At 43.8% G+C, this 24,600-nt stretch overlaps 1 protein-coding gene across 4 annotated transcripts; it reads left to right on the forward strand.

Moving 5' to 3' along the window:
- The first annotated feature begins 2,051 nt into the window (after positions 1-2,051).
- Positions 2,052-23,949, forward strand: LOC308300423 (E3 ubiquitin-protein ligase TRIM47-like). 4 transcript variants are annotated; one of them, XR_013962823.1, is made up of 9 exons: positions 2,053-2,397; positions 5,647-6,021; positions 6,292-6,387; positions 9,347-9,580; positions 9,834-9,993; positions 16,052-16,705; positions 20,903-20,932; positions 21,062-21,141; positions 23,199-23,222. XR_013962823.1 is itself a non-coding variant. In XM_080744259.1 (9 exons), exons 1-9 carry the CDS (start codon positions 2,170-2,172, stop codon positions 23,816-23,818), a joined length of 1,887 nt encoding a protein of 628 aa, XP_080600385.1. In that variant the 5' UTR covers positions 2,053-2,169; the 3' UTR covers positions 23,819-23,949. The 4 variants fall into 4 exon arrangements, 3 of the variants coding, with proteins under 3 accessions (XP_080600387.1, XP_080600385.1, XP_080600386.1); XM_080744259.1 differs by lacking the exon at positions 21,062-21,141 and adding an exon at positions 23,796-23,949 and having other exon boundaries at positions 23,199-23,285; XM_080744261.1 differs by lacking the exon at positions 21,062-21,141 and having other exon boundaries at positions 2,052-2,397; positions 20,903-20,969; positions 23,199-23,218.
- Positions 23,950-24,600: the final 651 nt, after the last annotated feature.

Genomic DNA, 24,600 nt, shown 5'->3' on the forward strand with positions numbered 1-24,600 from the left:
GCACACCCTATAGTGACATGAGCATGATGAATGAACAAATTAACTGTATTTGTTTAGGAAAAGCAGGTTTAATTGGAATCTAATACAAATAGCCTGGGTAAGATTATTTTACGCCTGAATGTGAAATTAAACTTAATTTAGGCCAAAATTCCCAATGGGGGACGGGTTAGGGTTAGGGTTAGTTTCTTATCTATCTGTCTGTCTGTCTGTCTGTCTGTCTGTCTGTCTGTCTTTCTGACTGACTGTTTGTCTGTCAGTCAGAAGATACAGAGAGGCGTCACTGTGTCAGTCAAGTGATAAGATAATATAGCCTTGGATCAAGACATAGATATTTTATAGTCTGAATTTCGCTTTGATAGATACGAAAGAAAACATCAAACCTCATCAATCCTTGGTTCGAAGTGAAGCGGTGAATTTTTTATTCTATGTGTTCTAGAGCTGTGAAATCTGTGTTGTAGATCTATACATTCTTAGACCCTCCAGAAAAACGCGGGCAAAAATCCTTGATTATGCGGGCTAAAATCCTTGATTTTGCGGGCAAAAATCCTTGATTATGCGGTGAATTATGCTGGGTTTTTGTGTGAATTTATGCGATGACAATGCGAAACTATGCGAAATATGCGGGAACTTGTGAAAGTTGCGATTAAATGCTAAATTATGCGAAATATGCGGGAACTTAAAAAACATATTTATAGCCTATATGCAGTATATATACATATTATAATAAAAATTGATAACTATTAATTAAACCACTTTAATATACAGTACACTGGCTATTTGGAAATAGACAATCTACAAGCTCACAACATCACTAAGTAGTCATCAAAGTAGTCAAAACACGAATTTAAGGGTCCTTGAGTGAATTGAGAAATGCAAAACAGACTTTTGACTGCCTTTCATTATTTTCAAGGCAAAAAAGCAAACCTCTGTCAAATATCTGCAATTTAATTACCTTAATGGGCTACATCAAGGCAAAAATAATTACCCTATGGCCTATGTGATTGCTAAGGATACAGCTCACTGCTAAAGCAAAACTCTGGTTTATTTATGTGGTTTTGCTCTCTCTAAAGGGATTTAAGGGATTAAAATGTTATGCATTCAATTGCTGTTCCTATCCATCCATGGAATACTGCATGCTACTTTTTTTCGGAGAGGTGCTCGTTTGCTTTGAACGGCAGCGACGCAACGTTGCAAACGGAGTACAATGGAGACCTCAAAACAAGTAGGATAAACTTTAATTTGTCGTTTCTTGAAGTTTGAGGACCGATGAAGAGTGTGTTATTCTAGCGTCACGTTGGCGAGGGCCAACGCTCATAACGTATAGCCTACATTATGCATCTCTCTCTCTGTCTGCCTGCAGTTCTCACGGTGCAGCGTGCACGCAATCGCACGGCACACACACACACACACACACACACACACACACACACACACAGAGAGGAGCCACGGGTTTCACAGCGCATCATTGTTTTGCTTCTGTTTTGTGTCTGAACGTGATTGAAAGGTGAAGTGATGACTTTATACTTTTATGCGAAAAAGTGCGGAGATTGTGAAATCAAGCGATGCCCGCATATTTCGCATATTTTCCGCGGAAATATGCGAAATATGCGGTGAATATGCGGGGATTGTGAAATCATGCGAGCCCCCGCATAATCAGCGGCATTTATTGATTATTGCGGGAAATTCTGCGATCGCATAATCGCGTTTTTCTGGAGGGTGTACATTCTGTGTTCTAGATCTATACTTTCTATGTGCTTTAGTTCTATATTTTTATGAATTCTGAATGAATGAATGATTTTGTCTGGAGGGCCAAATTGTCATGTGAAGCTTGACCAATCCTCAATTCTGGACGCACGGGACATGACACGGACACGGGGCGACCTTTCTGGCATTCCCTTGGAAGCCTATGGGACAGACTACGGGACAGACAAAGCCACTCCTTGGAAGCGGATTTCACCGCTTCAAAAGTCAGGCTAGTAAAATACCGGTACATAGTCTGATCAGATAAGCCCTGCCCAATTCCTCAGAACGGGCGCATTGACGCGTCACACTCACGCATAATCTGTTCAGAGAAAATGAAACCTATTTTCTGCACGTCTCTTCTCAGAGAAAACAAAACTTATTTTCATTGTGAGTTGTCATTGGTGTGAGAGTGGTGTGATCAGTAAAATGGCACAACAACAGCAAGGACAAGGAGTTTTTCTGGACCGAGATCGCTTCTGCTGTTCTATCTGCCTAGACCTTTTAAAGGAACCAGTAACTCTACCTTGTGGTCACAACTACTGTAGAAGCTGTGTTGAGGGTTACTGGGACCAGAACAGAGACTACAACTGTCCTGACTGCAGAGAGAGCTTCAGTCCCAGGCCCGTTCTGAAGAAGAACAACATGCTGGCTGAGGTGAGGGAATTAAAATTATCAAGAAATTGTTGCTGTTGGTGATTGCGACCGTCAGGTCGCAGTTACTATCAAAACCTCGACCAGCTGTCTGTCAGTCAGTCAGTCAGTCAGTCAGTCAGTCAGTCAGTCAGTCAGTCAGTCAGTCAGTCAGTCAGTCTGTCTGTCTGTCTGTCTGTCTGTCTGTCTGTCTGTCTGTCTGTCTGTCTGTCTGTCTGTCTGTCACACGTCACATGTCACACTTGCCCTGCTCATATCTCCGCAAACGGTGCTCCCATCCAAGCCAAATTTTGCACACACACTCCTTGCCTGCCAAACCACAACCTCCACCCATCAATTATTACATGACCCTCTTCTAGCGCCACCATGAGGCCAGTTCTTGCGAAAACACATTTTCGGACACTGCTCCTACAGATTTTGCCCTAAAATCACGCAAATCTGTAAACAGTAGCCTATATCTACACTCATGTCATCAACATGGATCTATCCCATTTAGCGCCCCCTTTAGGCCGATTTTTTAAAACACATTTTTGGACACTGCTCCTACAGATTTTGCCCTAAAATCACGCAAATCGATACACAGTATGTCTACACTCATGTCATCAACATGGATCTGTCCCATTTAGCGCCCCCTTCAGGCCGATTTTTTACAACACATTTTTGGACACTGCTCCTACAGATTTTGCCCTAAAATCACACAAATCGCTACACAGTATATCTACACTGATCTCATCAACATGGATCTGTCCCATATAGCGTCACCATCAGGCTGATTTTTTCAAACACATTTTTGGACACTGCTCCTACACATTTTGCCCTAAATTAGTAAGACTCCGATTAGGGAGTCTTACTGGTAGGTCTACTATCACTGTGATGTTAGTGGTAACATATCATTATTTTACTCATCACTATTCACCAGTAAGACTCCCTAATCGGGAGATAAGCGACCGTCAGGTCGCAGCGTGATTTTAGGCCAAAATGTGTAGAAGTGTGGAAAAATGTGTATGTAAAAATCGGCCTGATGGTGGCGCTATATGGGACAGATGCATGTTGATGAGATGAGTGTAGCCATACTGTGTACCGATTTGCGTGATTTGAGGTCAAAATCTGTAGGAGCAGTGTGCAAAAATGTGTTTGAAAAAATCTGCATGATGGTGGCGCTATATGGGACAGATCTATGTTGATGACATCAGTGTAGAGCAAGTGTGTACCGATTTGCGTGATTTTAGGGCAAAATCTGTAGGAGCAGTGTCCAAAAATGTGTTTGAAAAAATCGGCCTGATGGTGGCGCAATATGGGACAGATCCATGTTGATGACATGAGTGTAGACATACTGTGTAGCGATTTTCGTGATTTTAGGGCAAAATCTGTAGGAGCAGTGTCCAAAAATGTGTTTTTAAAAAGTCGGCCTGAAGGTGGCGCTATATGGGACAGATTCATGTTGATGAGATGAGCGTAGACATACTGTGTAGCGATTTGCGTGATTTTAGGGCAAAAATTTTAGGAGCAGTGACCAAAAATGTGTTTTAAAAATCGGCCTGAAGGTGGCGCTAGAAGAGGGCCATGTGAGAAATGAGGGGTGGGGTCTCCGCGCCGCCTTGACGGACGAATAGGTACTGGCCCCGGATCTCCCGGACGCTCCTAGCCCGAGTTACGGCATTTTATGTGAGCTGCAGTGGAGTCCACTGGGGGCGTCACCACTTTTGCATCCGTTCTGGAGCACCAGGAGTCGGTGGTCCCCGGGAATTCCCCGTGAGCAGCCCCGTTGGGGTGGTCATTTGGTCATTTTTGCACATTTGGTCATTTTTTACACCTGGGGGTCTCCCAGGGACCTGGGGGTCCCTGGAGCTCTGGGGGTCCTTGGAGGTTGTAGTTTGGCAGGTAAGGAGTGTGTGTGCAAAATTTGGCATGGATCGGGGCAACGGTTGCGGAGATATGAGCAGGGCAAAAGTGTGACGTGTGACGTGTGACGGAGGGACAGACGGACGGACGGACGGACAGACAGCCGGTGGAGGTTTTGGTAGTAAGTGCGACCTGACGGTCGCAACTACATATTTATCTCACTGTTTTGACATGTATGTGTGTGTGTGTGTCTTACAGTCTATGGTGTGTGTGTGTGTGTGTGTGTGTGTGTGTGTGTGTGTGTGTGTGGGGGGGGGGGGGGGGGGGTGGGGGGGAATGCAACGATGCGAAACGGACACATTTCAGAGTTTATGTGCCTTCATCACAAAAGTGCACTGACTAATTAACTAATTCTGGATTTGAAAAGGTAGAAGCATATACATGTATTATGTATAGGGGTGTAACGATACATTTTAATAGCGATTCGATACATATCACGATACATGGTTGACGATACGATACATGGACGATATTGGTTCATTATTGGGGGGGGGGGGGGGAATGCAACGATGCGAAACGGACACATTTCAGAGTTTATGTGCCTTCATCACAAAAGTGCACTGACTAATTAACTAATTCTGGATTTGAAAAGGTAGAAGCATATACATGTATTATGTATAGGGGTGTAACGATACATTTTAATAGCGATTCGATACATATCACGATACATGGTTGACGATACGATACATGGACGATATTGGTTCATTCATGGCGATACGATACGATTCGATTCAATGATTTAAAATCGATATAGTAACTATTTAGCAAAGAAATTAAATCTGTGTGAAAGGTGTGGATAGTGCAGGTGTTTAAGGGAAACATGTATTATTATGGATATAAATAAGTAAACACAGTGATTATCTGCCAAATACATGGACATTGTATATTGACAAACCTGCACCTTGACATGAACCCAGAGATTACACACATTTATCCATAGACCAGTGTAGCTATATGGAAAGGGAAAGTAATTAAACCCCTCCTTTTATTTTTTTCTTCTTAAAAATGCTAAATAAAATGCCCAAGTAGGTAGTATCGATACAATCGATTCTTTGCACTGCCGATTCGATACGATACAAAATAAAATGACACGATTCGATTTTAGCTCTTTTCATTTCGATATACTTCGATTCTTTAAGTTAAAAACGATATTTTGATACAGTTACTATATCGTTACACCCCTAATTATGTATCAGTGTACCTCAGAAAGAAAATTATCATTTTAAAGGGGTATGAATACCTTTGCAAAGCACTGTACAATACAAGAACAGAATAATCAGTTCTGAAGAATCTGAACAAAGAAGGCCAGGATCAGTGAGTGACATATCCTCCATTACTTTTGACTTCCAGATTGTGGAGAAAGTGAGGAATCCAGAAGGTCAGCAATGTTCTCCCTCTGCTGCTCTGATCCATGCCGACCCAGTTGATGTGGTCTGTGATTTCTGCACTGAAGCCTCATGCAACAAAGCCCTTATGTCTTGTCTGGTGTGTCTGGTTTCTTGCTGTGAGACTCATCTTCATCCTCACTACAATGTACCTGCACTGAAGAAGCACAAGCTGGTCCCAGCCACGGCCCGACTGCAGGAGAAGATGTGCTCCAGTCATGACAGGCTGATGGAGGTGTACTGTCGCACTGACCAGCAGTGCATCTGCTATCTGTGCATCATGGATGAACATAAGGGCCATAATACTGTGCTAGCTGCAGCAGAGAGGACCGAGAAACAAGTAGGACCACAATCACTTGTGGCCAAATTAATTAATTAGTTGATTGCCTTCTGTATAAACCCAATTACTCAAAGATAAATCTGAGCCTGTATTAGGCCTTGATTTACAACTACTAATAATAATAAAAAAGGAAGTACAGGCATTTGGACCCAATGAAAAACATAGGACTGTCATTGCAAAAAAATGATTTGGAGAAGTTATTTGTCACTGTTGACTTCATATTATGTGTGTGGAAACCAAACTGTCTTTTCCAATGTTAATGTCTTGCAGAAACAGTTGGTGTTGAGTCAGAAATACGACCACCTGAATATCCAGGAGAGAAAGAAAGAACTGAAAGACCTGAGACAGGCAATAGAGATCCTGAAGGTGAGCTGATTGCGACCGTCTGGTCGCAGTTACTATCAAAACCTCCACAGGCTGTCAGTCCGTCCCTCTGTCAGTCACGTCACACGTCTCAAACTTTACACACACACACACACACACACACACACACACACACACACTCCTTTGCTGCCAAACCACAACCACCACCCCTCATTTCTCACATGGCCCTCTTCTAGCGCCCTAAAATCACGCAAAGCGGTACACAGCGGTACACAGTATCTCTACAGTCATCAACATGGATCTGTCCCATTTCCCATATTCCCTCCTACCATTGCCTTCCATAGTTTGTGTATGCGACCTGACGGTCGCTTATCTCCCGATTTATATATTAATAATTCCGGATATTGTTATTTTCTGTGGATAGAGATTGTGATGCTATATGAATGAGACATTGAGACATACTAATTACTGGGTATTGACAGAGTTTTGGCCCCACAATTCAGAATGACTGATTGCAACAAAAGTAGGCATAGCAGTAACCTATGAAATAAGGCTAGCCATGATTTTCAGGAATTATTAGCATGGATACAATATTTTCAGATTTTGTTTCAGAACACAAAAACTGCGATGCAATCATAGACTGTAAAAAATATGGACAGTGGGAACCGTCATATGACCCATTGGTTTCTATCAGAGCGAAAATTAAGCTTTTGTTGCCCTTGTATGGGTGTCCGCCATCATTGTTTTAATGGTACCCAGAGTCTTCTAAGGAATGCTATTGGCTGCCAACGGTCTCGTGATACCACAGGGATACTTGGGACATTGTCTTGAGCTTGCCGAAAATAAAGCACATGAAGAAGAATCATCACACGCCTATGATCTCAAGACCCTCCTACAGCATACCCTGCTTTAACATCAATTATCTATCTATAAATGCGACAAATCTCTGCGTGTCTGTCTGCGTGTATGTAACCCGCGTATCTCGAGAACCGTTCGTCCCACCGGCTTCAGATTCGGCACGCGCGTTCCCCGCCGCGGCACGGAGTGCAGTGCCGGGTCTCGACCCGACCCGACGAGCGGTTTTCCCGAACCGGCGCGAAACGTTCGGAATCTCCTTATGCGGGGTTGATTGTTGACATCAGGCTGTTCCGGAGGAAATCGGCGAAAGCTCTGACTCATTGTGACATCACTTCATAAAAGGCTCTGACATCACGTACGCCACATGAGTCAATAAAAAATCTCTGTGATTGTGTATGTATGTATGTAATCCGCGTATCTCGAGAACCGTTCGTCCCACGGGCACGCGCGTTCTCCATATATGGGCATAAAATGAATGCCCCCATATATGGGCATAAAATGGATTGCAGACAGACAGATACAGATATCTCCATATATGGACATAAATGGACAGAGGCAAACAGATGGTCAAAGATCTCCATATATGGGCATAAAATGGACGCAGACAGACAGATACAGATATCTCCATATATGGGCATAAATGGACACAGGCAAACAGATGTTCAAAACGGGTCCTATGACAACAGGTATAATGAGGTTTGCATTAAAGGGGGAACCGGCACTGTGTCTGCAACACAGTTGGAGGCACAGACAGATACTCCATATATGGGCATAAAATGGACGCAGATAGACAGATATCTCCATATATGGGCATAAAATGGACCCAGAACTATAACTGCAGTGATCTCCAATAAAATGGACCCAGAACTATAACTGCAGTGATCTCCATATATGGACATAAAATGGACGCCGACAGACAGACAGACAGATACAGATATCTCCATATATGGGCATAAATGGACACAGGCAGACAGATGGTCAAAACGGGTCCTAAAGGGCGGGGCATTCATTCCCTATTTACATTGTTCCGAGTTGGCCAGGTCGCCGACTAGACGCTGGGCCGCCCGAACGCAGACAGACAGATACAGATATCTCCATATATGGGCATAAATGGACACAGGCAAACAGATGTTCAAAACGGGTCCTATGACAACAGGTATAATGAGGTTTGCATTAAAGGGGGAACCGGCACTGTGTCTGCAACACAGTTGGAGGCACAGACAGATATCTCCATATCTGGGCATAAAATGGACCCAGAACTATAACTGCAGTGATCTCCATATATGGACATAAAATGGACGCCGACAGACAGACAGACAGATACAGATATCTCCATATATGGGCATAAATGGACACAGGCAGACAGATGGTCAAAACGGGTCCTAAAGGGCGGGGCATTCATTCCCTATTTACATTGTTCCGAGTTGGCCAGGTCGCCGACTAGACGCTGGGCCGCCCGGAGCTTCTAGTAACATAAATGGGACCACAAAACGCATATCATGGTGATTGAAACGAGGCTTTAAACTAGCGACAGGAACCATAAAGTATTTATGACAATGTTTATTAAGGTAAGAAAATCAAATGTAAAAGTTCGGGGGAAATGAATGGAATCCTATGGAGAACATGTTGCTTTTGGTACCAGAACAGCACAACTAGCGGCCAATCATAGGAACTTTTAGTTCTGTATTTGCTTCATTTGGCCCCCTGGATCCAATGTAAGAGTGTAATGTAAAACAAGCTCAGGATCTGCAGTGTTAGCCTGGCATAGCCAGCCTATATACTAATGCAGCTAACTAACTGAGTGCAGTATCTATCCCCTCCTTGTTTTAACATGGGTGGATGGTCTAGCTGAGCTAGGCTACTGCAGTGTGGCTAGTTCTGATGTCCCGCCGATGTGTTTCTGCTAGGTGGCGTGCCTCTTGTTCCCCTCCTAACCTTGGATTGGCTCCCACAGGCACAGCCAATTTATGTTTTGAAAAGATTAAACAGATTTAATACAGATCAAGTCACTAGTGATCTTTCTAGTATTGTTTTTGAATAGTGTGTGTGTGTGTGTGTGTGTGTGTGTGTGTGTGTGTGTGTGCGTGTGCGTGTGCGTGCGCGTGTGCGTGCGCGTGCGTGCGTGCGTCTGTCTCGTAACTAGACTTCTGCAAAAGAAGCAGTGGAGGCCAGTGACAAGATCTTCTCTGAGATGATTGTTTCCATTATGAGAAGGCGCAGTGGGGTTAAAAAACTGATCTGGGACCAGGAGAAGACTGAAGTGGCTCAGGCTGAGGGACTCCTGAGGCAGCTGGAGGAGGAGATAGCTAAACTAGAGAGGAAACATGCTGACCTGGAGGAGCTGTCCAACACTGATGACACCATCCATTTCATTCAGGTTCCACAGACAGCTTTCACTCTTCCATCATGTGTTTTCTGATAAATTGACTAATTAATCATGAAAGTTCTTTTGAAAAATGTACGAGATAGAATATTATTGTTATTATTATTGTTATTAGTGCTGGATGTATTAATGATGCCACATCAGCTGAGAATGTCATTATATTAGATTAGATTAGATTAGATTAGATTAGATTATTCTTCCATCCCTGTCTACTGGTCTATATGTGTCACTGTTTTTCTCTGTCCAGAGTTACCAGTCTCTCAACAGTTCTAGTGAATCTCCAGTCTTACCAAGTATTGTTGTCCTTCCTCTACGTTCCTTCACTGATGTGAGTGATGCCGTTTCTGATCTGAGAGACAAACTAGACAACATCCTGAAGACAACTTGGACAGAGATATCAGAGAGAGGTGAGATTCAGTCTTTTTCAGTCTTTTTTTTTTTAGGAGATTAAACTTGACTTAAAGATTTGGTATAACATACTGGTCTCGCCTTTCAGCGAGCCCACGATAATAATCCTCACGACTCGCGTCAGTGCAACCACATTTGCAATTTCCCAGAATTGCACCTTTCTTTTATTATTACTTAGGCCAGCAGAGTGTGCAAGTACTGCATTCGGTGTATCTTTCTTGTATCTGTTTGTGTTTACCCCGTTGCCAATCAGGGACCAGCCTTCCAGGTGACGTCACCATCAACAACCAATGAGGGGCCAGCATTCTCGGTGACGTCACCATCAACAAGTGTGACCTAATCTATCTATAAATGCGAGAAGTCTCTGCGTGTGTGTGTGTGTGTTTGTAATCCGCGTATCTCGAGAACCGTTCGTCCCACCGGCTTCAGATTCGGCACGCGCGTTCCCCGCCGCGGCACGGAGTGCAGTGCCGGGTCTCGACCCGACCCGACGCGCGGTTTTCCCAAACCGGCGCGAAACGTTCGGAATCTCCTTATGCGGGGTTGATTGTTGACATCAGGCTGTTTCTGAGGAAATCGGCGAAAGCTCTGACTCATTGTGACATCACTTCATAAAAGGCTCTGACATCACGTACGAGTGTGTATGTATGTAGGTAATCCACGTATCTCGAGAACCGTTCGTCCCACGGGCACGCGCGTTCTCCATATGGGCATAAAATGAATGCCCCCATATGAGAACCGTTCGTCCCACGGGCACACGCGTTCCGTCCCACGGGCACGCGCGTTCTCCATATATGGGCATAAAATGAATGCCCCCATATATGGGCATAAAATGGATAAAGGGACACAGACAGACAGATTCAGAGATCTCCGAGAACCGTTCGTCCCACGGGCACGCGCGTTCTCCATATATGGGCATAAAATGAATGCCCCCATATATGGCCACGGCACGGAGTGCAGTGCCGGGTCTCGACCCGACCCGACGCGCGGTTTTCCCAAACCGGCGCGAAACGTTCGGAATCTCCTTATGCGGGGTTGATTGTTGACATCAGGCTGTTTCTGAGGAAATCGGCGAAAGCTCTGACTCATTGTGACATCACTTCATAAAAGGCTCTGACATCACGTACGCCACATGAGTCAACAAAAAATCTCTGTGAGTGTGTATGTATGTAGGTAATCCACGTATCTCGAGAACCGTTCGTCCCACGGGCACGCGCGTTCTCCATATGGGCATAAAATGAATGCCCCCATATGAGAACCGTTCGTCCCACGGGCACGCGCGTTCCGTCCCACGGGCACGCGCGTTCTCCATATATGGGCATAAAATGAATGCCCCCATATATGGGCATAAAATGGATAAAGGGACACAGACAGACAGATTCAGAGATCTCCGAGAACCGTTCGTCCCACGGGCACGCGCGTTCCGTCCCACGGGCACGCGCGTTCTCCATATATGGGCATAAAATGAATGCCCCCATATATGGGCATAAAATGGATAAAGGGACACAGACAGACAGATTCAGAGATCTCCATATATGGGCGTGAAATGGACGCAAATAGACAGATATCTCCATATATGGGCATATATGGGCAGACGTACGCCACATGAGTCAACAAAAAATCTCTGTGAGTGTGTATGTATGTAGGTAATCCGCGTATCTCGAGAACCGTTCGTCCCACGGGCACGCGCGTTCTCCATATATGGGCATAAAATGAATGCCCCCATATGAGAACCGTTCGTCCCACGGGCACGCGCGTTCTCCATATATGGGCATAAAATGAATGCCCCCATATATGGGCATAAAATGGATAAAGGGACACAGACAGACAGATTCAGAGATCTCATACGGCATAAAGGGACACAGACAGACACACAGACAGACGGATACAGAGATCTCCATAAATGGGCATAAAATGGACGCAAATGGCATATATGGGCATAAAATTTACGCAGAATCACAAAGATCTCCATATACGGGCATAAAGGGACACAGACAGACAGATTCAGAGATCTCCATATATGGGCGTGAAATGGACGCAAATAGACAGATATCTCCATATATGGGCATATATGGGCATAAAATGGACCCAGAACTATATCTGCAGTGATCTCCATATATGGACATAAAATGGACGCTGACAGACAGACAGATAACAGATATCTCCATATATGGGCATAAATGGACACAGGCAAACAGATGGTCAAAACGGGTCCTATGACAACAGGTATAATGGGGTTTGCATTAAAGGGCGGGGCATTCATTCCCTATTTACGTTGTTCCGAGTTGGCCAGGTCGCCGACTAGACGCTGGGCCGCCCTTAAATAACAAGGAACGCTCTGCTGGCACACAAGTTGGCCATACATGGCCACGAGTGCACAAGGTGCAAGTTCGCACCTCGACAGAGTGCAGTCTAGTTATTATTTTATCTAGAGTAAGCCCAGAATCCCGAAAGTCCATCGAGTTCAATGGAAGAGTGGTGCCCTCCATTGATTGATTGATTGAATACTTTATTAGACAAAAATGAAGAACAGTACAAGTATAGTCACACAAAAAAAAGGTAGTACAGTACAAGTACAGTTAAACACCCTGACTAAAAGGAACACTCTAAATAAGCCCTTTACAGTCTTGTTTACGTTGGAGGTCCTTGGTATTCAATTCATGGATATAAAAATAGCAACAGAAAACATTCAAATACCATCGCAATTATAAAACCATATAGGCCTATGTACAGAGTAGGGGGGAAAAGGGGGTGGGAGGTAAGGTAAGGGTGCTCACTTCACGCCTGTCTATGGGAGAAGTGAAAACTACCATTGAACTCCATTGTGCACCAGTTGTGTAGTATTGTGTACTATTGTGTACCAGTAGTGTATAATAGTGTAATAGGGCAATACGTCTAATAAGTGTTATAGTGTAATAGTGTAAAAGTGTAATAGGGCAATAAGTGTAATAGTGTAATAGTGTAATAAGTGTAATAGTGTAATAGGGCAATAAGCATAATAGTTAAATAAGTGTAATAATAGGGTAGTAACTAATAAGTGTAATGTGTAATAGGGTCATAAGTGTAATAGCGTAATAGGGCAATAAGTGTAATAGTGTAATATGCTCGAGAACCGTTCGTCCCACGGGCACGCGCGTTCTCCATATGGGCATAAAATGAATGCCCCCATATGAGAACCGTTCGTCCCACGGGCACGCGCGTTCCGTCCCACGGGCACGCGCGTTCTCCATATATGGGCATAAAATGAATGCCCCCATATATGGGCATAAAATGGATAAAGGGACACAGACAGACAGATTCAGAGATCTCCGAGAACCGTTCGTCCCACGGGCACGCGCGTTCCGTCCCACGGGCACGCGCGTTCTCCATATATGGGCATAAAATGAATGCCCCCATATATGGCCACGGCACGGAGTGCAGTGCCGGGTCTCGACCCGACCCGACGCGCGGTTTTCCCAAACCGGCGCGAAACGTTCGGAATCTCCTTATGCGGGGTTGATTGTTGACATCAGGCTGTTTCTGAGGAAATCGGCGAAAGCTCTGACTCATTGTGACATCACTTCATAAAAGGCTCTGACATCACGTACGCCACATGAGTCAACAAAAAATCTCTGTGAGTGTGTATGTATGTAGGTAATCCACGTATCTCGAGAACCGTTCGTCCCACGGGCACGCGCGTTCTCCATATGGGCATAAAATGAATGCCCCCATATGAGAACCGTTCGTCCCACGGGCACGCGCGTTCCGTCCCACGGGCACGCGCGTTCTCCATATATGGGCATAAAATGAATGCCCCCATATATGGGCATAAAATGGATAAAGGGACACAGACAGACAGATTCAGAGATCTCCGAGAACCGTTCGTCCCACGGGCACGCGCGTTCCGTCCCACGGGCACGCGCGTTCTCCATATATGGGCATAAAATGAATGCCCCCATATATGGGCATAAAATGGATAAAGGGACACAGACAGACAGATTCAGAGATCTCCATATATGGGCGTGAAATGGACGCAAATAGACAGATATCTCCATATATGGGCATATATGGGCAGACGTACGCCACATGAGTCAACAAAAAATCTCTGTGAGTGTGTATGTATGTAGGTAATCCGCGTATCTCGAGAACCGTTCGTCCCACGGGCACGCGCGTTCTCCATATATGGGCATAAAATGAATGCCCCCATATGAGAACCGTTCGTCCCACGGGCACGCGCGTTCTCCATATATGGGCATAAAATGAATGCCCCCATATATGGGCATAAAATGGATAAAGGGACACAGACAGACAGATTCAGAGATCTCATACGGCATAAAGGGACACAGACAGACACACAGACAGACGGATACAGAGATCTCCATAAATGGGCATAAAATGGACGCAAATGGCATATATGGGCATAAAATTTACGCAGAATCACAAAGATCTAAAGGGACACAGACAGACAGATTCAGAGATCTCCATATATGGGCGTGAAATGGACGCAAATAGACAGATATCTCCATATATGGGCATATATGGGCATAAAATGGACCCAGAACTATATCTGCAGTGATCTCCATATATGGACATAAAATGGACGCTGACAGACAGACAGATAACAGATATCTCCATATATGGGCATAAATGGACACAGGCAAACAGATGGTCAAAACGGGTCCTATGACAACAGGTATAATGGGGTTTGCATTAAAGGGCGGGGCATTCATTCCCTATTTACGTTGTTCCGAGTTGGCCAGGTCGCCGACTAGACGCTGGGCCGCCCTTAAATAACAAGGAACGCTCTGCTGGCACACAAGTTGGCCATACATGGCCACGAGTGCACAAGGTGCAAGTTCGCACCTCGACAGAGTGCAGTCTAGTTATTATTTTATCTAGAGTAAGCCCAGAATCCCGAAAGTCCATCGAGTTCAATGGAAGAGTGGTGCCCTCCATTGATTGATTGATTGAATACTTTATTAGACAAAAATGAAGAACAGTACAAGTATAGTCACACAAAAAAAAGGTAGTACAGTACAAGTACAGTTAAACACCCTGACTAAAAGGAACACTCTAAATAAGCCCTTTACAGTCTTGTTTACGTTGGAGGTCCTTGGTATTCAATTCATGGATATAAAAATAGCAACAGAAAACATTCAAATACCATCGCAATTATAAAACCATATAGGCCTATGTACAGAGTAGGGGGGAAAAGGGGGTGGGAGGTAAGGTAAGGGTGCTCACTTCACGCCTGTCTATGGGAGAAGTGAAAACTACCATTGAACTCCATTGTGCACCAGTTGTGTAGTATTGTGTACTATTGTGTACCAGTAGTGTATAATAGTGTAATAGGGCAATACGTCTAATAAGTGTTATAGTGTAATAGTGTAAAAGTGTAATAGGGCAATAAGTGTAATAGTGTAATAGTGTAATAAGTGTAATAGTGTAATAGGGCAATAAGCATAATAGTTAAATAAGTGTAATAATAGGGTAGTAACTAATAAGTGTAATGTGTAATAGGGTCATAAGTGTAATAGCGTAATAGGGCAATAAGTGTAATAGTGTAATATGCCAATAATTGAGTACCTGAGACAAAAAACAGTCCATATTTTAAAATTTTGAATATAGATATTTTTTTGATTTACCAAACTGTAAACCACAAACTAGAAGTTTTTAATCTGTTAAATTCTTAATGCACTCCCCCCTCATTTTGTTGGATTAGATTTATTTACTTAACTCATAAGACATAATACTTATGGAAAGTGGAAAAAAGTATCTCCAACAGTTTGTGGAACAACAGTATAAGTCCGTACAAGCAATATTCAGCAGACAAAGGGAGCAGATAACAAAATGAGGGGGAGTGCATAAACAATTTAACAGATTAAAAATGACTAGTTTGTCGTTTAGTATATAGGTGTAATAGTGTAATAACCGTAATAGGGCAATAAGTGTAATAGTGTAATACGTGTAATAGTGTAATAGGGCAAATTTAGTCTGTTGTTTCCGCGTTCCATGATGGTCGCTTCTCGCCCTTAGGGTGTCTTACTGATATTATATGTTATTATTGTATATTTTCAGTCTTTGGTACCAACAACACCACCTCCACCACCAGTAGTATACGTCTAGGAAACATCATCACCTACAGTAGTGGAGGTCTGTTAGGAAACTTCAACTTCAGTTTCCAAGCCAATATCACTCCATCAAAGACCCCAACTAAGCTCAACCAAAGTAGAGCCTCTGTGAGCACTGATGATGACTGGGATTTTCCATACTTTAAACCTGTGATACTCTTACCTGAGCTGGTGGACAAAATCACCGGGGAGGAAAATGAGCATGTGGTGTTCTGCCACCGGGCCAAGCTGTACCGCTATGATGAAGACCTGGGCAAGTGGAAGGAGCGGGGCATCGGAGACCTCAAGATCCTGCAGAATTACACCACCAGACGAGTGAGGCTGATAATGAGGAGGGACCAGGTACTCAAGCTCTGCGCAAACCACTGGATCACAGCAGCCATGAAGCTGGAGCCAATGAAGAGTTCTGAGAAGGCCTGGATCTGGAGTGCTATGGACTTTGCTGAAAGATCAGAGGGCAAAGTGGAACAACTGGCAGTGAGATTCAAGTTGCAGGAGGTGGCCAATGGGTTCAAAAACATTTTTGAAGAAGCCACGGCTAAAGCCAAAGACTCTGGACAAGCTTCACCTGCAATGCCTAAATTCAGAACCCCAGAGAAAGGTAAGAGCATCTTCTCGAGTTGGTCACGTTTGTTGTCTCCACCAGCCAAAGGCTGTGCGTCCATCCAGTTTGTTTCCAGCTAATCTCTGGCGCCGTTTGCCCGGTCGCTGCCAAAATGAGCACACGCACTCCCTGGATGCCAATTCAGAACATTTTTCAAATGGCCCTGTTCTAGCGCCACCATGAGGCCGATGTTTGCAAAACACATTTCTGTACACTACCCTTAGAGATTTTGTCCACAAATCAGTCATGTGATCAACATGGATCTGTCAAAGTGGGTGACAAGGTCATAACACGAAAAAACGAAATCTCTTACTTAGGATGTATCCTTGAAGCTAATCTTTCCAGTGTAAAGATGACTTCTAAAGTAATAAATAAAATCAATCAATGAACTCGTTTCCTACAGAGGATCGCCCCAATGGTCAATTTCAACACACTGAAGACCATAGCTGGTGCAATAATCCAGCCCCTCTTTGACTACGGAGTCCACGTATGGTATCGTGACGCCCCACAAGCCCTGAAAACAAAACAGCCCAAAATAAACTAATTAGGGTCCTGCTTAACCTTCCTTATCAGACTCACCTCACCGCTACTCACCAATTAAGAGTGGGGTGGCTCAGAGTAGATGACAGAGTACAGCAACTTGCAATGGGCCTGGTGTACAAGATACACTACACCACTATGATACCCAAGTACCTGTCAAAATACTTTATAAACATTAAGGATGTCCATCTATACTATAATTAGAGAGAGAGGTCAGTCAGTCAGTCAGTCAGTAGGTCACAAAATGCATTATCTATTCACTCGCTTCAGCGACTGATCTCAAATTTAACATGGCATTGGCCATTAGCATTATACACACGGTGACGGAGCCCGAATTTCATTTTTCCCAAATTCTAGCTATTTATTAGCGTTTCTTCACTCTACAGCTCTACAGCCTGTTGTCAGGGTTACGGTCCGTTCCTCCAGGCCATGGGATCTGTAGCCCCGGGCCCACACACACCTCTCTCACAGTTAGGAATGTTGCAGTCTCTCTCTCTCTCTCTCTCTCTCTCTCTCTCTCTCTCTCTCAGGGATGGCCATCTGGCATACAGGGCATTTGCCCGGTGGGCTGGTAGGCTAGGGGGCTGGGGGGGCTGGTGTAAAAAAAAAAAGAAAGAAAGAAAATAGCCAAAGTTCTGACACATTTTGGCATTAATCATGTTCATACTCCGCTTGTTGGTGGTGAGAACTGTGACGCATGCAACGGGTGATGTGTGTCTCATCTTCCAACGGGTATAGAAAACTTATGTGGAGCAAATACATCCTCATACTTCTATTCACCTAATTTTGCTGTTAAATTATTTGTATCCATCATAAATATACACTCCTCCATGGGCTGCTCCTTACATTATGATGCTCCCACATATTCTCACGCACGCACCATGCAGTTACAGTTACTTTCCCCAAAACCCACACTCTGCACATATTTTGCAGCACATATATTCTAACGGGTAAGGTCTAGTAATTATAACACCAGAGGCAGCGCCACAGATCACTTCCAACCCAGAGTAAAAACCAACAAAGGGTCAAACTCGTTTTTCTGCTATACCACCAAAATGTGGAAAGCCTTACCGAAGGCCATAAAGGAGTGTGGATCACTAGCATCCTTTAAAATTGCCCTGAAAAACCACTTACAGGCAGCAGCCGTTCGCAACTGGTAAAAAAAAAATGAACCTAGCCCAACCCTACTACCCTCCCCTGCCCCTTCTTTGTATATACTGCTTGTTTAGACTTACTGTTTTCTTTTTTGTTTTTGCCAGACCCATGAAATGGGTAGGCCTACATAAGCAAATGTCGGTCCGGGTTTTCTATATAAAGGGTATATATGATGATGACATGATGATGACATGCCTACAAAAGGCATGATGTCATAAATGATGATGACAGACAGGGGGTCTGGCACAACCAGGTTGACCTGGTCTAGTTCTTTACATATCTACTGCATAGTACTGTGTTCTATTTGTCTGTCATTCAATGTTATATGAGATACTTCAATGGTTTCCAGTGGAAATAAGCTTAGTCTTTTCATGGATCTCCTTTTAGTAGACCTTGTACCAGTGAACTGTACCGTCATGAAACTGTACCTTTTCCTATGCAAACTTCTAATAAAGTCATCAATCAATCAATCTGATTTTCCATATTCCATCCCGATTGACTACAATTGGCTTGCTCCAAGTTTGCAGGATTGCTCCGTTTTGAACAAAATGCCTCAAATCATGAACACAGTGTGCAATCTTGGTGAAATTCTAGGCCTCTAGGTAGAGGAAGAAATGCCACTTCAAATTTCTCAAATCAGCCTCATGGTGGCGCTATAACAGGGCAATTTGTATTTTTACCTTTCACTCCACCGATAAGTGGAACACTTTGTATGCACACTCCCTAGAGGCTAAGGATAAACCTTTGCCCTGCATTTTTCACATTTGCATTTTATAGCGCCACCAGGAGGACAACTTATGTAAAACACATTCTTTGCTATTACTCCATCAGCTTTTCTCCAACAATCATGCAAATCAGTACACAGTATCTCTATAGTCATGTGATCAAGTCCGATCCGTCTAATATTTCATATTCCACCCTAATTGGCTGATATTGGCCTCCAAAGTTTGCAGGATTGCTCAGTTTTTGAACAAAATGCAATCAACGCAGCTTGCGATAACTGTGTAATTTGTCCCACATATTCCCACTACGTCAAGAAACAAATGCTATTGGCCTGTTATAGCGCCACCAGCAGGTAGACTTTAACAAAACACATTTTTGGAACACAATGCTTCAAATCATGCATCCAGCGTCCGACTGCCTTTAAAGGTCTAAGATTGGCGAAGAACACAAATAATTAAACCTTTAAACCATGGCATCTTTCAGGGCCCCTGTCCGCACAGGGCCCTTAAGTCATTTTATAATCCCTAAATGAGGTTTCAAGCTAGGGTAGAATGAAAATTAACTAGAAGAAGTGCTCTTCCGAGCACAGGTCTCCACCAGGCCACGCGTCCTGGTGGTGCTATAATAGGCCAATGTAAAAAGGGTGACATGGGTTCTTCACCAATCTTAGACCTTTCATGGCGCCACCATGAGGCTGATTTGAACATTTTGTAGTGTAATTTCTTCCTTGGCCTTTTACGAATGTGCATGCACAATTTCATTACAATTGCATGCTGTGTTTGATTTGAGGCATTTTGTTCGAAACGGATCAATCCTGCAAAGTTTGGAGGCCAATCTTAGCCAATCAGGATGGAATATTTAATATGGGACAGATCCGTCTTGATCATATGACTGTAGAGATACAGTGTACTGATTTGTGTTAATTTTGGGTAAAATCTGAAGGAGTAATATCCAAAAATGTGTATTACATAAGTCGGCCTCCTGGTGGCGCTATAAAAGGCTGAGGTGAAAAATGCAAGGAAAGGATTTTTCCTTGGCCTATAGGGAGTGCGCTTACAAAGTTTGAAACTGATCGGTGGAGTTATAGGTAAAACCACGAATTGGCCTGTTTTAGCTCCACCATGAGGCTGATTTAAAAAATTTGAAGTGGCATTTCTTCCTCGGCCTAGTGGGAACGTGTGTGTGTGATTTCATGTTAATTGCACTCTGCGTTTGTGATTTGAGGCATTTTGTCCAAAACGGACCAAACTTACAAACTTTGAAAGCCAATATCAGCCAATCAGGATGGAATATTGACAATCAGACAGATCCGTGTCGTTCACATGACTGTAGAGATACTGTCTACCGATTTGTGTGATTTTTGGACAAAATCTGTAGGAGTAGTGTACAGAAATGTGTTTTGCAAACATCGGCCTCATGGTTGCGCTAGAACAGGGCCATTTGAAAAATGTGGGGCAGAGGTTCTGAATTGGCATCCAGGGAGTGTGTGTGCTCATTTTGGCAGCGACCGGGCCAACGGCGCCGGAGATTAGCTGGTAACAAACTCGGAGGACGGACGGACGCACGGACGGACAGGGGCGAAAACATACTTTCCCCCTGCCTTCGGCTGGTGGAGACAATTAGGAAAGGAAATAGGCTATGTATTATATTGTTGATATACAGATAACCCCTTAAATTAGGAACACATTTAAATTTCAGAGCTGCAAATGTAATCTACAGCAACTGTCTTCTGCAGGCTCTTCCCAATATTTCCTTCATGTCTTTGTTGCTGTGTAGTGCCCCCACAGGCAGAGGGAGGTAATGCTGGTGAGTCAGACAGAGAGGTCAGGTGGAGGTGGTGCATGTAAGGAGCTCCACTGCTGAGCAGGCTCTCTTGGCCGGGAATTTTTGCATTTTACAAAGTGAACCTTGACACCTTTGTCCTTTTTCCTTCAGCTGGGATAACACCACAGGAGATTTAAAATATTAAATGATTTTGAAGTCTGGTTGCATCTCACACTAAAGGATCATCTTTAGTAAGATATCTTATTAGAATATCTTAAATGCACACAGTCCACACTACAAGATTTTCATTTTAAAGGTAGGGTAAGTGATTTCATTTAATTCAAACAATAACAAAATGGGTCTACAGTATGTTCTGATAGCTCTCCTTACTATAGAGTGTTTGGTCCATATAAGGACTTCCGCCCTATCCACCATGAGGAGAAAAAAAGCTGTTTCAGTTTTCCCTGTAGGTGACAAGGAAGGTTAGGCAGGAACAGAAAACACGCAGAAGTTGGCACACCATGGGACGCCGCCATGACACTTTTGGGTGGCGGAAGTGACGAAGTGCTAATAGACGCTAATGTTATTTTGGTTGGCACTTCCGCCACCCAAAGTGTCATGGCGGATGGCCATGGAGCCTAAAATGACGTTGGTGACTGTTCTTGCTGAGACCTTCTTTGGTAGGTGACGGCCTTCTTCCAATCAGGATAGAGTGGGGGCGGGCCTTGGTGTGCGTAAGGCCCGCCCCCCACTCTATAGTAACTAGTACTCAGAACAGTACTCAGACCCCTTTTGTTATTATTTTAATTAAATGAAATAATTGACCCTACCTAACCTCCACCAGCTGTGAGTCCGTCCGTCAGTCAGTCAGTCCGTCCGTCCGTCCGTCCGTCCGTCAGTCAGTCAGTCTGTCTGTCACACCTCACACGTCACACTATTGCCCTGCTCATATCTCCGCAACCGTTGCCCCGATCCATGCCAAATTTTGCACACACACTCCTTGCCTGCCAAACTACAACCTCCAAGGACCCCCGGAGCTCCAGGGACCCCCAGGTCCCTGGGGGACCCCCAGGTGTAAAAAATGACCAATTGTGCAAAAATGACCAAATGACCACCCCAACGGGGCTGCTCACGGGGAATTCCCGGGGACCACCGACTCCTGGTGCTCCAGAACGGATGCCAAAGTGGTGGCGCCCCCAGTGGAGGACCCCCTCCACTGCAGCTTACATAAAATGCCGTAACTCGGGCTAGGAGCGTCCGGGAGAGCCGGGGCCGGTACCTATTCGTCCGCCAAGGCAACGCGGAGACCCCACCCCTCATTTCTCACATTGCCCTCTTCTAGCGCCACCATGAGGCCGATTCTTGCAAAACACATTTTTGGACACTGCTCCTACAGATTTTGCCCTAAAATCACACAAATCGGTACACACTATGTCTACACTCATGTCATCAACATGGATCTGTCCCATATAGCGCCACCATCAGGCCGATTCTTTCAAACACATTTTTGGACACTGCTCCTACAGATTTTGCCCTAAAATCACGCAAATCGGTACACAGTATGTCTACACTCATCTCATCAATATGGATGTCCCATATAGCGCCACCATCAGGCCGATTTTTTGAACCACATTTTTGGACACTGCTCCTACACATTTTGCCCTAAAATCACGCTGCGACCTGACGGTCGCTTATCTCCCAATTAGGGAGTCTTACTGGTTTTAATAATGGGACATACACACTACAGGATTGTATCACGTGATCAGGCACACGCATCATGCCGTCCCACGCAAACAGTAGTGATCATTCAGATAAATATCAAACATGTTTGAAAATGAGAGGATAATCTTGCCAGATAGTCAGGCTTGAAGGGGGAACGCCCCTTTTGAAATAGTCGGGAGGGAGTAAGTATGACTAAATGAAGTGTACCTGCTGATAATGTAATCTAACATCTCTCTATTGTAAAAGTAGTAGTTTTGGATTCACAAAATGATCTCAGAATTTGAAGCAAAAAGATGGTTTAAGATGTAGCAACATCAGCTGCTGATGTTGCTACATCTTATCCCATTTTTTTTTTCAACAGGATATTCACATAAGGGTTTTCTCCTACCAATAGAATTCTTAAACCATCTATCCTAGTGATCAACACCTTCTCCAAATGTGCCTAAAGCTGGCCTCGGACTGAATGTCTCAATAGAGGAGTTTGATTGATTGATTGATACATTATTGATCCTTGAGGGGAAATTAAGGAAGGAAAGCACTGTTTTCTGCACACATAAGGAATTCAGAACTTCTTGTGTATTTTCAGATGAGGACTATGAGTCAGCAGTGACAGCCTTGAATGGAAAACTCTATGCTGATTCCACAGAGAAAAGGTCTACCGCCTCTCAGCATGGTACTGTACATTATAACCTACATCTTATCAATATATTAGTGTTTCTCAACAGGCGGTACAGCCCCCCAGAGGTCGTACAGAGAAGTTCTGGGGGAGCTGAAAGCAATGGTTTTGCTCTTGGCGGAGGGGGCATTTTAATTGGGTGTGGGGATCTGGATATTGGATAGCCTGGGCAAAAAAGGTTGAGAAACACTGACCAACATTTACATTATATAATGCATCTCAACATTTCACTTGATATCCTACATCTCAATATGTACATTATATCCTACATCTCAACATGGTACATTATATATCTTACATCTTAACATGGTTCATATCCTATATCTCAACATGATACATTATATCCGTGATAGTGGGGTGTGGTTTTGTGGTACGCTGTAAGGGGATAGCAAAGGACTGGCATTCTGCAGCAGTAGGCATTGTTTACTAGGTATAATGTGGAGCAACAGTGTGTAATTGGGTTGAGTCATGAGCTCTTTCTAATGTTCTTTTGTCTTCTGAAAACAGCGATTCCAGAGCCATTCCACTGAGGCAGCATCGAGACTTACCTTGGACACCAGAATTTCTCAGTGGCAATATTGACTTACTATGACTTTACCTGTATGTACAGTGTCAAGCATATTCATTTATTTTTCTGTAAGGAACTGGAAAATAAAGAGCACTTTCAAAAACTCCTGCTGCCATCTGTTCTCTCCTAGCAAGGCTTTTACAATATCCTACATCTCAATATGGTACACTGAGTCATACGTCTCTACATGGGACATAAGGCTATATATATCCTACATCTCAACATGATAAGTCATGAAATAGTTAACCTTTTAGAGTTTAGATTGAGTGCGAAAATGTTCCAGCTAGCAGCTTAGAACCCTAGAACTTCGGTTTATCTGGACTGGGCTGGTAACAAAAATCAGCCCAGGAATTTAAAAGACAATGGCCTCTATAACTTTTCGTTGTTACGGTATTGTATTACTTGGCAGGGATACAAAGGTGATTATTGGGTGAAGATGATCTTATGACGCAAAAAACAACAAAATACATAAAATAATAAGAGGACCTTTTCAGGCCGCGACCCCCAAAATAATCATATTTGAACTGAGGACCCCCACCCTGCATACGCACTTGGAATTTTAAGAGTTGGCATTACATTTAGCGTGAGGGGATGTGAGCATGTAGATCGGCTATTTTCACAATGTCTGCCTCTAATATTTGACAGTTTTACTAATGTTTGACCAGAGGTACTACAAAGGTCTTCAAAGTCCTTAGATTGTCACTTGATGAATGTGCACTTATACTGTATGTTGGTCTGTTTACT

Source organism: Nannobrachium achirus (genome assembly GCF_963921795.1).
Source record: "Nannobrachium achirus genome assembly, chromosome: 16".
Taxonomy (NCBI): domain Eukaryota; kingdom Metazoa; phylum Chordata; class Actinopteri; order Myctophiformes; family Myctophidae; genus Nannobrachium; species Nannobrachium achirus.